Source organism: Miniopterus schreibersii (assembly GCF_964146895.1).
Source record: "Miniopterus schreibersii genome assembly, chromosome: 2".
NCBI classification, from domain to species: Eukaryota; Metazoa; Chordata; class Mammalia; order Chiroptera; family Miniopteridae; genus Miniopterus; species Miniopterus schreibersii.
In genome coordinates, this window is record NC_138102.1 from 132,049,202 (window position 1) to 132,063,241 (window position 14,040).

Here is a 14,040-nt window from a genome sequence, read left to right on the forward strand (position 1 = left end):
CATTCTCTTAAAACAGGTGTCACTTTCCTAACTAGGCGGCCCATCTGCTTCCAACACTGGCTCCATGGTGGGTGGAGGCAGCCGCCGTGCAAGGACTGGGTCGCAGCTCTCCTTTCATCTCGGACCCACAGCCTCGACGGCTACGTTGCACTCTTATTGTTCAACGTTATCAAAGGAAAACCTTAAGGTTAATTTTATACGCGCACATACACATGCTCTCCAGAGATCCCCTCGCTCACTCATATTCAGGAAACCGCTCTTCGGCCAAGTTCTTGGCAGACCACAGGCCACCGTGCAACCCAGAGATGAGACTGGGGGTGAGGGAGCTCACTGGGCTGTCCCCCTGGCCAAGGTGGGGGAGCGTGGAAGGGAGGAGAGAAGAGGAAGGGGGACCTCACAGCCATGTGCTGTGCGCGCGCTCAGACAGAAAACCCCACCACGGCTACAGCAAGGAGGATCTTTATGTACGTATCTTTGTAATCAACATGGTTCTTCAGAACAGCAAGAGACAAAAAGGAATAGAATGTTCTAAACAGGTACAGCCCTAGGTCGACATGACAAACCCAGTTAGGATCGTCTGGAGGCGTCTGTGAGAGACTGAGGTGCAGAGACATCGGAAGGAGTGGCTCCTGGTGTTAGTGCCGACGACAGGTACAGGCATCTCTAAAGATAAAGAAACCAGTGCTCGGTGAGTGCTTTGGGTGCTTGCATCCAGTGTCCGACACGTGGGCAAGAGAAGGAGTCCACGCTGGTCCGTGCCCGAGCTGTGCGGCAGAGGCCACTGCAGATTTCTTTATGTTCTAAAGTCGGCGAGGCTTCTGCGTTGGCTGGTTCATAATTGAAAGCAATTACACGGTACAGTGCATGCACATTACTGGTACAGAGAGTGCTTTAACAGGGAATCTGTTGGTTTCTAAAATTCTGACAAGGTCTTTTTTTTTTTTTAACCTCAAAAGACGATTATCCATTCATTCAAAAAATACTGATCCCACACGGTGTGCCGTCTCACCCATCCCTTTCTCAGACTGGTGTGTGCTGCTGACACTGAGACAATGGGGGACAGCATGCTGATCCTCAGGGCTGCCATCCGCGGCCTCGACACCATCACCTTTGCCTTCCCAGGCCCAGACCCTCAGGGAGCAGGGAGCTGACTCAACAGAGAAAAGAGTAATTCTCTGTACAAGTCAGACATCCCTCAAGGGAAACAAGGCTGTTCTGACTCATTGGGGTGGAGAAGGAGAAAAGAATTCAAGGTGGAATCATTCCTATCTGCAAAGTTCAGCAGGTGGAAGGAAATCGTGTCATTTGCTTGACTTTGGGAAATGCAGCGGGTCTCCGTCCCCGGGTGGTTTGCAAAGTCAGCCCAATCTTCCACCTACACCCTCCCCAAGACACAGGCTGTGGGCTTGGCTGCTTTTTAAGAAGCTACATGCTGACTTCAGGTGGCACAGAATTCAAGCAACACTGCAATGTCTTACTAGTCATGTCTTCCATCTTCAGTTCCTTTGGGGGTAAAAATACTGCAAAAGGAATAAAATGGCTTTTTCTCGCTATATCTATCATTCCTGTGTTTCCTGTTCAAAAAAGCCCACACAACCACATTCTCAATTTTACTATAAAAATGTACACCTCTCTTAGTAAAAGCCCTGTCTAAAACTATAGCTTTGGTTTCAGAATTAGCAATCCAATCAGCTCAGATGAATATTGGCTGCATCAGTACTATGCCTGCAAACATGGCCTCGGTCCACAGGCAGGATAAAGATGCTGTCTATTCTTGTGATGGTGAGAGAAGGGGATTGAGGAGTGAGCCTTCAGTTTAGCCAAATGACAGCTGCATGTAGCAGTTTTTAAAATGCACTATCTGTTCAGGTAAAAAGGGTCGAGCTGGTTTTGTGAGCCCACCACAGGACTGCAAAGAGCTGGAGAAAGGCCCTTGGAGTCAGGAGGGAGTGCAGCGCATGGCTTCCCAGTCATGGTTTGTAGAAACTTTGTAGCCAATGCATCTGTGTGCAAAGAGCATGAAACCCGCCTATTGCAGGAGGAAATGTGGCTAAGTCGCGCTGAGTGCCGGCAGTATTTACCTAGAGTATCTGAAGTGCTACTTCACCTCTCTGTGGCTCAGTTCCCATCTGCATAGTGGCAATAACAGGTCTGTCTCTGACCTGCTGAGACAGGGGGAGGAGTGGGGGAGACAGTGCTAGAAAGCACAGAGGCCTTCTCCAGAGAAAGGCAGTGTTCAAGTAACAAAGTATTCAGAGTATTCCAATCAAAAGAAGCACAAAATTCAAGTAACGGAGTTGCAGGTGCTATGTTCTGGCTTCTGAGCTGAGCCTGGCTCCATCTGCCGTGGAGAGCTGGTGGTTCGAGGGGGGGGGGGGGCAGGACAAGCTGCACGTGGGGCCCATACGCCATCCCACCACCGAGGACCAAAACGCTCAAGAGGAGAAAACGAACCTTGGGGAAAGCTTAGTGGAATTAGCAAGCTGTTCGGGCAGTTGCCGAGTGCATATCCCACTGGTGTTCTCCGCATAAGATCTTCAAGCGAGTGAGTGACCTAAATTTCAACGGAGAAGAGCTTTCTTTGTTTTGCAGGTAGAAATAGGAAGTGAGGGAAAGGCTATCGAGATTTTCCTCCTACACTTGAGCATAAGAATAAAAAAACAATTTGAGACCGGCTGAAAGAAACCACTGAAGGAAAACTCACACGCGCAAACATTCCCCCAATGGGGGATGAAGAGGAAAATCGGGAAGTTTTTTTGCAACTAAGAAACTTACTTTGTACAGTTTCTGTCCTAGCAGGCAAGTGGTGCATGCGCGAGTACCAATAACACCCAAAGGACTGGAAGGTTTGGGAACCCCAAGGCCCTCAGAATAGGAAAAGAAGGGCTAACAGTCTAGATACATAGTCTTTTTGAAACAGCTGACAATGAAAAACTGGAAAAACTTCACATTTTAAAACCACAATATTTATTTCACCACAAGAACCCACGGTATCAATTACCCGTGGATGGGAAACATCCCTCATCTAGTTCCCATGATGAATCTTCCGGTTTCCGTTTTTACGGATGCGGCCTGTCTCCGAGCCTGTCCACTCATGTTCCCGGGACAGCTGAAATTCTTTTGGTGGCATTTAGCTGGAACCCTTGTACCGCCGTGAAAAGGTGAATCTCGATACGACGTTTCTGGGAATCATCGCTTCTTCGTGCTACTATTTCCTCCGCCAGATTTGCTGAAGCTCCTGCTCATGTGAGGAAAGTGCACAGTCGGGGTTCTCTCGGTAGGACCATAGAGCCCCAGATTCCTGGCAGTGGCGGACTTCCGCAGCGGCTTGACGCTGGGAAAGGGGCTGAAGACGGGAGTTTTGGGGTGGCTGCCCTGGGGAGGTCTGCCGGTGGCTTTGTTCTCTCCAGGCGCCTCGGGCTGCTCCGGGACGTGCCGCTGGCAGGGCAGGTGCCCCTGGGGCTCGGTGTCGGCAGCAGAGTCCCTTTGGTTCAGTTCCAAGGCTTCTAACTTCACCTGGACCATAGAGACGTCGGCATCTCCAAACTCGGGCTCCGGAGACTGGCCTTCGACCGTCCTCCCCCTGCGGCCTTCAGCGCTGACACCTTCTCCTCGGGCTGTCCCCGCCCCCCTGGGGGAAAATGCGTCCGCTGCCCCTGGGTGGTCAGCCCTGCAGCCCTCATTCTGTTCTTCTATGAGCCCGACGGTGTCCCCGCAGCCCAGCTGACTCTTGGTCCTCGTCGTGTTCTTTCTGTGGACTCGAATGTGAGTTCGCCACGGAGAGTTGAGCTTCGTCCTGAGGTCTTCGTAGGGGACAGGAGACGATGTGCCTCCCGTGTGCCCGGGGATGTGAATGACGGCGCTCTTGGTAGCTCTGTCGGACACTTTCATCTTCTTCCCTAAAAGAAGGTGGTTTATAACTGGAGAGTTGTTTACCTGAGATGGGAGGATGCTGGTCACCGGTCCTTTGTCTGAAAGAAACATTGAAAGGCTCTGTGAAATGTACCACAAAGAAACACGTCCCTCAGGTGACAGGAGGCACGCAGAGGCTGCCCCCGGACCCCTTCCCAGGTATTCCCCGGGGGCTGGCAGAGACATGTGACTGAAGGCAGCAGAAACGGAATTCAAACCGAGAGCGTGGGGTGCCGAGTCCCTCCTCTTCAAAGGGGGGCAGAGACTCGGATCCCTCGTGACTAAGGAGAGCCCTAATGATTTTGGGGCAGGGAGCTTTTGTCTCTGAGAACCAACCTCAGAGATCTTCTATCTGGGAAATTTTGAGGATTTTTTTTAGAATAATAAACCAAACACTATGACCACACAGACTATCAGCAGCTGGCTTCTGAGAGGCAGGAAACAAACGCATTGCGTATTATGAAGACAGTCAGCAGGATGAAGAGCTGGTAAAAAAAATGCAGCGAAATCACAGGGATCTGACGTCTGGTCCTGGGTGTGGAAAACCACTGTGTCCTCAATGAGAACTGGAAAACCATCAAAAGCTTTGTTCTGCTGGAGGGCACTGCTGATAGTATTACCGTCCCCCTCCTGTGGCCATCACTGGGCCCCTGTTCCGATGAAGCTTAAACACATGTGGCCCGAGACGGCGCAGCAGCAAGTAGGAGGAGCAGGGAGAAGGTTCCACTCTCTCTGCGTGAACAACCTTCCCTCTGACGTCCACGCCACCTGGCTGATCCTCCCACACGCCTCGACCGCTGTCGTCTACCTCTGGTCACAGCCTAAACCTTACCAGCCAGGTCCACCTGACATGGGACGTACTCAACTCTGATATTCTTCTCTTGGGCTCTTCCAGCTCTCGGCCTCTCATGTGAACTCTACCTGGTGCGAGAGACAACTTCTTGTCTGTCTCTGGCCACTGACATCCCTCCTCTGACAGACGCATGGCTGACCGCCTGGACCGCTGCCTCGCCAGTCACCACACGTTCCAGGCATCCCTCTCCCTTTGTCACACACGCCTGGAAAACCCCAGCCCTGGACCCACAATCCACATTCTCTCTTTTCGAACACGGGGCTGCCAAGGCTGCAAAGGGAAAAACCACACGGCCATGTGGACTGACAGCCCTTTGAATTCATAACTCCCTGTTTTGTCAGGTGCTCAAGGCTGCTGATCGATCTTTTTCTTTCGCTCCCCCATTCCTTTCTATGGCCTATCCAAGTCTTCATTACTCTTTAAGCTCCCACCCAACCCCCCAACTTACTCCCAAGAAAACAACCTTTCCTCCAATTTCTCCATGAAAACAGAAGCGATCAGGTCTGAAAGACCTCACCTTCCTGCCCTCCGTAACCCAGGGAGCTGGTACTGCTAATCCTATCCTATGCCATCTCCTCTAAAACCTTCGACTCAGTGTGTGAGCCCCACCCAGCAGCACTGGCATCACCTAACAGCTGTTGGTAAATGCATAACCTCAGCCCCCCTCAGACCTACTGAAACACTCTTCATGTTAACAGATCCCAAGGTGACTCCTATGCACAGGAGAGTGTGAGAAGCAATGCTCTAGAGCTGTCCTTTGAGCAACAATCTCTCTCTAAAAAGAGCCAAATAAACTATGATTGAGAGTGGGGGTTGGCAAACTCTTACTGTAAAGGGCCAGATTATACATATTTTAACCTCTGTGGTGTAAAATCAGTCATAGACAATATGTAAACAATGGTCATGCCTGTATTCCAATAAAACTTTATTTATAAAAACAGGCAGCAAGCAGGGTTTGGCCTACAGACCATAGTGTGCAGACCCCTGAAGAGAGAACAGGCGGTGGGCTGAGTCGGCACCCAGTGGGGATGGTTCACTGTCTCACCCAGAGATTTATACAGTCCTGTTGAAAAAGGTCTATAGAAAACAGGATTCCAGCCCCGGCCGGACCGCTCACAACAGCTCTATAACCCTGGACAATGGCTATGCCTTCCTGAACCACCGCTTCCTCATCTTTTAAAAGAAGAAGAGAATGCCTGCCCTTGCCTTCCTCACAGATTTGCTTAAAGGACCAAATGAGGACATGCATGTACCAATGCTCTGAAAATTGCAGTGCTGCAGTTGTTAGTTTCCTTTGTGATTGCTTTCTTTATGATTCAGGATAAAGTACGAATCTTCAAGAAGTCACCCACCCTCCCTGAGAAGTGGAAGGTAAATTCAGTTTTTGGTGCAAGATCAGTCACATGCTCACCAGCTTCTTAAAAACATGTCAGATTTATATACTGGTAAATTCCGGACGGATATCATTAGAATTTCACTTAGAACAAGACAAACCGATTCCAAAATCAGCATATATTAAACAACAAAGCAGACTGTTCCCTGGGATTTTTGAAATTAAAAAGAAAAAGAAAAGAAGCTTAACAATCCTTGGAAAAAAAGATTTCCACCTGCATTACAATTGTGTTCATCTCGGCAGAGGCCCAGGACACGGCTCACCCATCAGCGAGGCTCACGGGTGGCCTTTTCCTTTTTCTCGGATCACAACATCTGTTATATTACCTCCTAAATGACCAGTGGATAACTAACTTCCTAGTGCACAGATTGCTAAATTCTATTTTCAAATGCCTGGAAATTTCAGAGTCAACAGCTCCAAAGTGTCTCAAGTGCAAGGATTGCTTGGCTTTGCAACATTGTAATCATTTGTAAACCCTTCTCCACAAGCACAGAGGAAAGATGTGTTCAACACCATCAATCGCCTGGTCCTTGGGACTTAAGAAGAACCCATGGTCTTTTTCTTCTTTAAAGGCCGATAAGCTACAGGGAGCGGTCATTCCGAGGACAACCTAGGAATGTGTGTTCCCTCTCTCACAGGCTGCCATGGAGCTGAAACGGACTGAAAGGGTCCCATTACCTGCTCTGATATACACCTGGTGGACCTGCTGCTGCTGCCTCCTTTTAATCCGGGAATACTGCCGCTTCAGAGCGTGGATGTCCGTGGTCATGCGCTCCATCATCATACTGTTGAAAGCGGCGTGGTATTCGCTTCGACAGGAATTGATTGCTCCTGGACTCAGCTCCGCAATGTTATTAGATCTCAGGCTCTGCTCTTCACTGGGTTCTGTGCTCGAGGGAAGGGAGACAAGGAGATGGTGTCAGTGGAGAACAGAACGAACGAGGGACTGATTACACGGTAACTCTAAGTAGCATCATAACCTCCAGGAAATTCTAACCACCCCCCCCACACACACACACACAATTTACAGTAGAATTTGTCTAGTGTGTGTTTTAATTTGGTCCTGAAAATACTTCTGTATTTTCTTATTAGCCTAACTGTGGCTGTGAAATGAGCTGTGTGGGTTCATTGATTTTTATTACCATTTTGTTCATTATATAGACACAAGATCAACTGTTTCCAGATAAAAACCACAGTTACTGTTTTTGTATACTTTTTTTTTTATTGATCTGAGAGAAAGAGAGAGAGAAACATCGATTTGTTGCTCCACTTATTAATGCATTCATTGGTTAATTCTTGTATGTGCCCTGACCCAGGACCAAACCTGCAACCTTGGTGTGTCAGGACGACACTCCAAACAACTGAGCTATCCAGCCAGCCAGGGCCTTCAGTTATTTTCTAAAATGCCCTTAAAAAATATAGCTCCAATGTGTGAGAATTTATAAGTGATTGGTAGTTTATAGCATTTAATCAGTCTTTAAAAGTGAGTTTTGCCCAGCCGGTATGGCTCAGTGGTTGAGTATTGATCTAGGATCAGGAGATCACAGTTCAATTCCCAGTCAGGGCACATGTCCGGGTTGTGAGCTCCATCCCCAGTAGGGGGCGTGCACAAGGCAGCCAATCAATGACTCTCTCATTATTGATGTTTCTCTCTCTCTCTCTCTCTCCCTCTCCCTTCCTGTTTCTGAAATCAATAAAGAAAAAATTATATATATTTTAAAGTGAGTTTTTAGCCCTGGTCAGTGTGGCTCGGTTGGTTGGAGTGTCATCCCATACACTGAAAGGTTGCAGGTTTGATTCCTGATCTGGGTGTGTGCAAGAGGCAACTGATTGATGTTTGACTCTCACATCAATGTCTCTTTCTCTCTCTTTCATATCAATAAAATATCCTTGGGTGAGGATTTTTTTGTAAAGTGAGTTTTTAAGTTATACAAAAAGCAACACATTCTGTGAAACTATCAAGACTTCGAATCACTCTACTACTAGAAATGCATGTTTTTATTTGTTTAACAGCCATTTCCTGACCACACACTATGTGTGTTATGTCTGGTGTGGTTTCTGTTCCTGTGACACCTACACTCACAGATTTGTCCCTTAAATAAAATTGAGATTACATCCAAGAGAGAAACAAGTACTGTGGGAAAGCATGCTCACAGGCTACACCAGCCAAGGAGGATAGACCGAGCTTCTCAAGCACAATATGCAAAACTGGCCTGGGGACCGAATAGGGACTTTGACTACTTTAATATCCACTGACAGAAAGCTAAACGTCTGATAAGTTTACTTTCTTTTTTCACTGAAAACACTTGTGCAAAAGAGAAGGAAATTAAAAGGGGACCTGCACATCTGAACTTAAGTAAAACCCACAAAAAGACTGATGATGAAATGGGAGAACGTGACCATGTCATCCTGGGGCACAGACCTGCGCAGAAAGAAAAACGGGGGGCAGGGGTGGGGGTGGGGGAATGGAACACAGACCCAGGCTTCGGAAATGCCGATTTTAAAATTTTAGAGTTAAAATCCATATTGATCCCATGGCTAGGAACCAAAAGCTGACATCCAAGCAACAGGAGAGGGTGGAAGGCATTACGAAATCAATGGGGCTCTTGTTGGGTTTACATTTTTAAACACTTTTTAAAAAGATGAGAGGAAAGTACATACACCAAGGAACCCAAACTATGAAACAGGCTAAAACTTAAAAACAAGCTAAGGCTTAGGGAAATTACTCAAAACCAGCACTACATGAGAAGGTGGCCCCCCAACTTTGAGAAGGTGGTATAAAGTTAGCAGATGACAATGCAAAGGTGTTTGATTATCTGTCTTGTTTCTGTCCCCTTTTGGCAAGGAGAAGGGTCTTCAAACTAGAAGATGTGGAATTAAATACCCTAAAGGAAGAGCTGCCACTTGGGATGGGAAGGAACGGAGTGAGAACCATGAACTGCTTTGAAAGGGTTATCAACCATGTCTGGACCACAGGAAGTCTATTCTGCACAAATGAAAAACAAACACAGCACGGCCTTCATCAGCTCAGAGCACCGCATTTTAAAAGGGGCACTGCCAAACTGCAGGACCGTTGGCAGTGAATTTATAGAACACTATGGAAGTTCTGAGAGTCATCTCTTATGAGAAATGCTTAAAAGGAATTCTGAACTTGAGCCGTGGAGAAAGCGTTCGGGGACATGACGGCTGTGTCCTCGAAGACCTGAAGAGCCGTACAGTCAAAGGGGGAGTAGACTCACTCTGTTTTGTTCTGAAGAGATAAACTATTAATAGAATGGGTAGATGGAGTGATCTCTTTGCAACTAGAAACCATGGGCTAAGTGGAGGAATCTAACAGAATGTCTTATGAGATATGAGTTTCTTGTCTCTCAAATTCAAGTAGAGGCCACCATAATGTTTTAGATTCAGAGGGTATTTCTACAGTGGAAGAGAAGAAGCCTGTCTCTAATGAATTCAATTAAACTCAAATAGAATGTACTAAGTATCTATTATATTCCAGGCTCTATGCTAAGGAACTGAGCATACCAACTTGAATCAGATGAGTGCAGGGCAAAGTCACCATAAAAAAAGAAGAAATCTATATTATGCATGCAACACATAACACAGAGAGATCCCACTAAATGATAAAGTAACAGAGAAGACACTTTTAATAAAGACCTTCAACAGGGGTAACCAGTTCAGGAAACAATGGCATTTATAGGATACAATAATAACACCTGTGCTATAGCGAACCAACACATCGTGATAATCTAAATAGAGAGCCACCTTCTTACCTTTAATTTGCTTTTGGTACTTCTGCAGTTCGGGTGCCAGGAGCCCACTGAAAGGTCCAAGGCACCCCACGGCATTAGCAATGGCATCTTCGTCATCAGGGTCATTCTCTTCATCACTGTCTCTGATCTTACCATGTCGTCTTGGAAAACATAAAAAAAAAAAAAAAATTCAAAGAGCATGCACATCAACCTTTTGAATTTTTGTTAATCTGACAGGTAAAATAACAGAATCTTAATCTAGTTATATGCTAAATTTCTCTTAGTACAAGTGATGCTGACTTTTATGTAAACTACCTAGTCCCATCCTTTCATCATTTTTCAGTTGGGTGGTCATTTTGTATTAATTTCTAGGAACTTTATTTATGAGAGATATCAGTTACAAATATTTTTCCATGAATATTTTTGTGTCTGTTTATGGAGGTTGTAGTTTGTTCTGTTTTGGTTTTAGTCATACAGAAAATTATTTTTTCCCTTTATTGTTTTTTATTTTTTATTTTGAGTCAGTTATTAAGGCCTTCCCAATTCCAAAGAACTAATGACAGTCTTCCACATTTTTTTCTGCTAATGTATTATTATTTCATTTTTCCCCATTTAACTCTCTCATCTATATGGAATGTATCCTGCTGTCCGATGTGAAGGAAGACTCTAACTTACTTTCTTTCCACAGTAGGTCTCATTGGCCCAGCACCATTTACTAAATAATATACCTTTTCACTACTGGTTTGATGTGCCAAGTTTTCATAGACTGTATTCCTGTTTATTTTTGTCAATTTCTGGTCTTTGCAGTATTTTAAATTAGCTCATCTGTCTTCCATGCATCAGTTCTACATTATTTTAATTACTGAGATTTTAAATATTTGATATTTTTAAATAAGTTGTGGGGTTGATAAGTGTCCCTTCGGTTTATATTCTAATGATCCTTGGAAAGTACACTTTTAAAAAAAATCACTCTCTTGACTTTAAATCAAAACTTTAAAAAATTCAGATTTTAAGTACCAAACTACTTTTAATATATTTCTAGGGCTTAACAACTATTAAGTTACCGTAACAAATTACGGTATTCAGTCTTTTACCATAAAAACAGAGAGCCCTTACCCCGACACGGAGGCAGGTTTCACTGCAGCTGGGAAGGGTGTAATGTTGTACGTGTACTTCTCCCTCAGCTCTGCCAGCTGTGGGAAAGGGAATGGAGCCATGGAGTAAACGGTCTGAAAAACAAAAGCAAAGACGCCAGGCCTGAAACGCAGCTCCTAAATAACTATCAACCTTAGAGCGGCATTAGGATTTGAGTGTGAAAAGGTAGATACTGCTTCTTCCACAGAGAGTGGAAAGATCCTACTTCAATATCCGATTTAGAGAAAGACAAAAGAATACTGATACACACGGCAGGGAGCTGTCAGATCCACCGGGGGCTGCGCCCTCCAGCCGGGAGCAAGGGCGGGCCACTGGGGCGGTCGGCCTGCCTTCCGCTCCGTTCAGGATGGGTGAGTTCAGAAAGCCACAGCTCCTTTAGTTTTTTGGGTTTTTTTTTTAATCCTCAGCTGAGGACATATTTATTGATTTTTAGAGAGAGAGGACGAGAGAGAGAAAGAGAGAAACATCGATGTGACAGAGAAACATCAACTGATGGCGTCCTGTGCACACCCCCACGGGGATCGAACCCGCAACCTTTCCATGCACAGGACAATGTTCCAACCAGCTGAGCCACCTGCCAGGGCAGCTCCCTTACGTCTTTAATAAGAAACCCACTGATGTCCTTCATACGTAGTGCTTGTTTTTCAAAGCATCAGCCTGCTGGATAAAATTAGTAGAAGATCTTGTGATCGACTGCATGCTTTCTCCCAAAACACCACCTTTTCAAATATCTGTGAATGAGCGCTAGGTGAAAATTGCTAGCTGTTTTTTTTTAAGTGACAGTGTAAAGCAGACTGTTAAAAATCTATAAATAAAAATGGGAAAAACACTGGTGCTTCATCCAGAATTTCAAAATTATGTCATTCTATCAGCAGGAAGAAGGTACTCTTATTTGCTCTCTTAACTTTTTAAAATTTAACTGCTCCAAATTTTAATTATATTATTTCTTCAATCCTTAAGGTTCTTATTCACCAGAAAACAGATGTTAATCACACTAACTTTTATTCCTCCCAGGAAGCTTTTCAAATATACTGATATTCTCTAAGGAAATATTTTAAAGGGGTATTTTCCATTTCAGCAGGACAGTTTCTCTGAAGGCTTAGAGGAGACATCTACTATTTGCATGGGTAGGAAAGGAGGGCTCTGGAAGGGGCCCAATTGTGCTGCTGTTTTACTTTATAGCTCAGAGCCACCACTGTGACAGGACACTGTAATCTGATTCTAAGCAGCCTGTATGTCTGACTGTCCCCTATAAGGGAGCCACTTATATCCCACTGTACCACCCCAAGATTCTACACAAGAAAGTGTTAGCTAAAATTCCTTCCCCTCGATTCTCCATTCTTATTATGCAAAGCTACACAGCTTATAGGGACCCCAAAGTCATCTCTAAGCCATTTTATACACTATATATTTGATTATATCCCAAAGGCTGAGATGCAGTACAAATTTACTAACAGTGAACTGTCGCCATGGAGAGAAACAGAAGGTATTTTGTGGTTCCCACTAGTCTGAGATTGGCCAGTTCCCAACCTCTCTGGGCCTTATTTTCCTCACCTGAAAAAGGAAAGGTGTGAAAGTTGGGATTGTGATTACCTTGAAAAGGAGAGAGGGGAGAGGAGGGGAGGAAAGAAGAGGGGGTGGTGAGATCAGAGAGCAGCATCCGGGGTGTTCAAATGTGTTGATGTTTTATTTCCTAAGTTAGGTGATGGGTATGTGAGTTTTGTTATATTATTTTTAATACATTTCTACACGCCTGAAAGACTTCATATAATTTCATTCTAACATGATCAGAGTGAATTCTCTCATCATTTGATCCCACAAGGTTGCCAACAGCTCATCACCCAAGAAGCTGCCTTATTGCCAATGCAGAATTCCTTCCTCCTTGCTCCGTGACCTGTCTTAGCTCCATGTACCCTTCGAGGGAAATGGATATATGTGAAGTCCTCTCCTCAGCACCCCAACTTTAGGTCCAGAGCACGGCGCCTCCACATAGGCCTCAGTCGAGCAGCACCAGCCTCTGACCACCACATACCAAGTGTGGTCCCACCGCTGGCCAAGAGTGAGCCCACCCCTCTTCACTCACAGGACCTTCTTTCCTTAACAATTTAGAAACTTGCCTCAGATATTTGAGAAACCCATGCCATTTGGATTCAAGCTTAAAAGATGAAATCATTAATGCTAGAAATGTCAAAATTTCTTCCAAATGAAGCGAGATATGTCACTGAAGAGAGTTCTTAGCTGAAGGTTCACACTGTGCTTTATTTTTGTCGGTTTTATAAAATTATCAGAATTCCTTATCTAGCCTCATGAAGGGAGTTTACAAGAAAGGAATGGAAAATACATTCTGCCCCTACTTCGCCCCATCCTGCCTCAGGGTAGATGGCCTGGGTTGTTAGCAAGCTCCTTCAGAGACCAGTCAGCGAAGGACATCCTACCAACAGAGAAGAAAATTGGTTCCACTGAGCTTTCATTTTCTAACTTTGGTCTTCCTTTCTCTATTGTCTGCTTTTAGTTAGTTCCTCAAAGATGAAGTCAGCATGCCTGAAAAAAGCTTACAGTCCTTCTGTGCATATATTCACTCGCTCACGTGAAGGTCTCACGTGTCTGAAGGCAAGATGATCCCATGACCACAGGCTTCCCTGGCACAGCACCACAGTGCTCAGGGTACCTGAGTAGGTCCAGGTTCCCAAATCTGTGAGTCAGGGATTTACAACCAATTCCAAGAAAGAAATTCTACTCACCATCTTAAAGCCAGAATGTGCTACACTAACAGAATCTTAGGGTCAGGAAAGAATTGAAACATAATTTGGTTCCATCTCCCTCCCAAGCAGGAGTTCCCTCTCAGCATCTCCCACAGATGGTCACAAAGACGCTGCCTAACACTTCCAGCACACGCTGTTGTGCAGGGCAGACGGTTTCCATTTTTGACAGCGCTAATTAATCAAATATTATCTTTCTATTGAACAAGCATCCAT

General features: G+C 45.3%; 1 protein-coding gene across 5 annotated transcripts in view; it reads right to left on the reverse strand.

Moving 5' to 3' along the window:
- Positions 1–444: 444 nt before the first annotated feature.
- Positions 445–14,040, reverse strand: part of TBC1D30 (TBC1 domain family member 30) — a 66,305-nt gene continuing 52,709 nt past the window's right edge. For 3 of the 5 annotated variants that reach the window (XM_081130732.1, XM_081130734.1, XM_081130736.1), the window contains 4 exons: positions 11,027–11,139; positions 9,932–10,071; positions 6,837–7,043; positions 445–3,971 (listed from right to left, as the gene is read on the reverse strand). In XM_081130732.1, the coding sequence (XP_080986858.1) occupies positions 3,190–3,971; positions 6,837–7,043; positions 9,932–10,071; positions 11,027–11,139 (1,242 nt within the window). In that variant the 3' untranslated portion in view covers positions 445–3,189. The remainder of the gene's footprint in view (positions 3,972–6,836; positions 7,044–9,931; positions 10,072–11,026; positions 11,140–14,040) is intronic. The other 2 variants (XM_081130733.1, XM_081130735.1) reach the window with 1 other exon arrangement.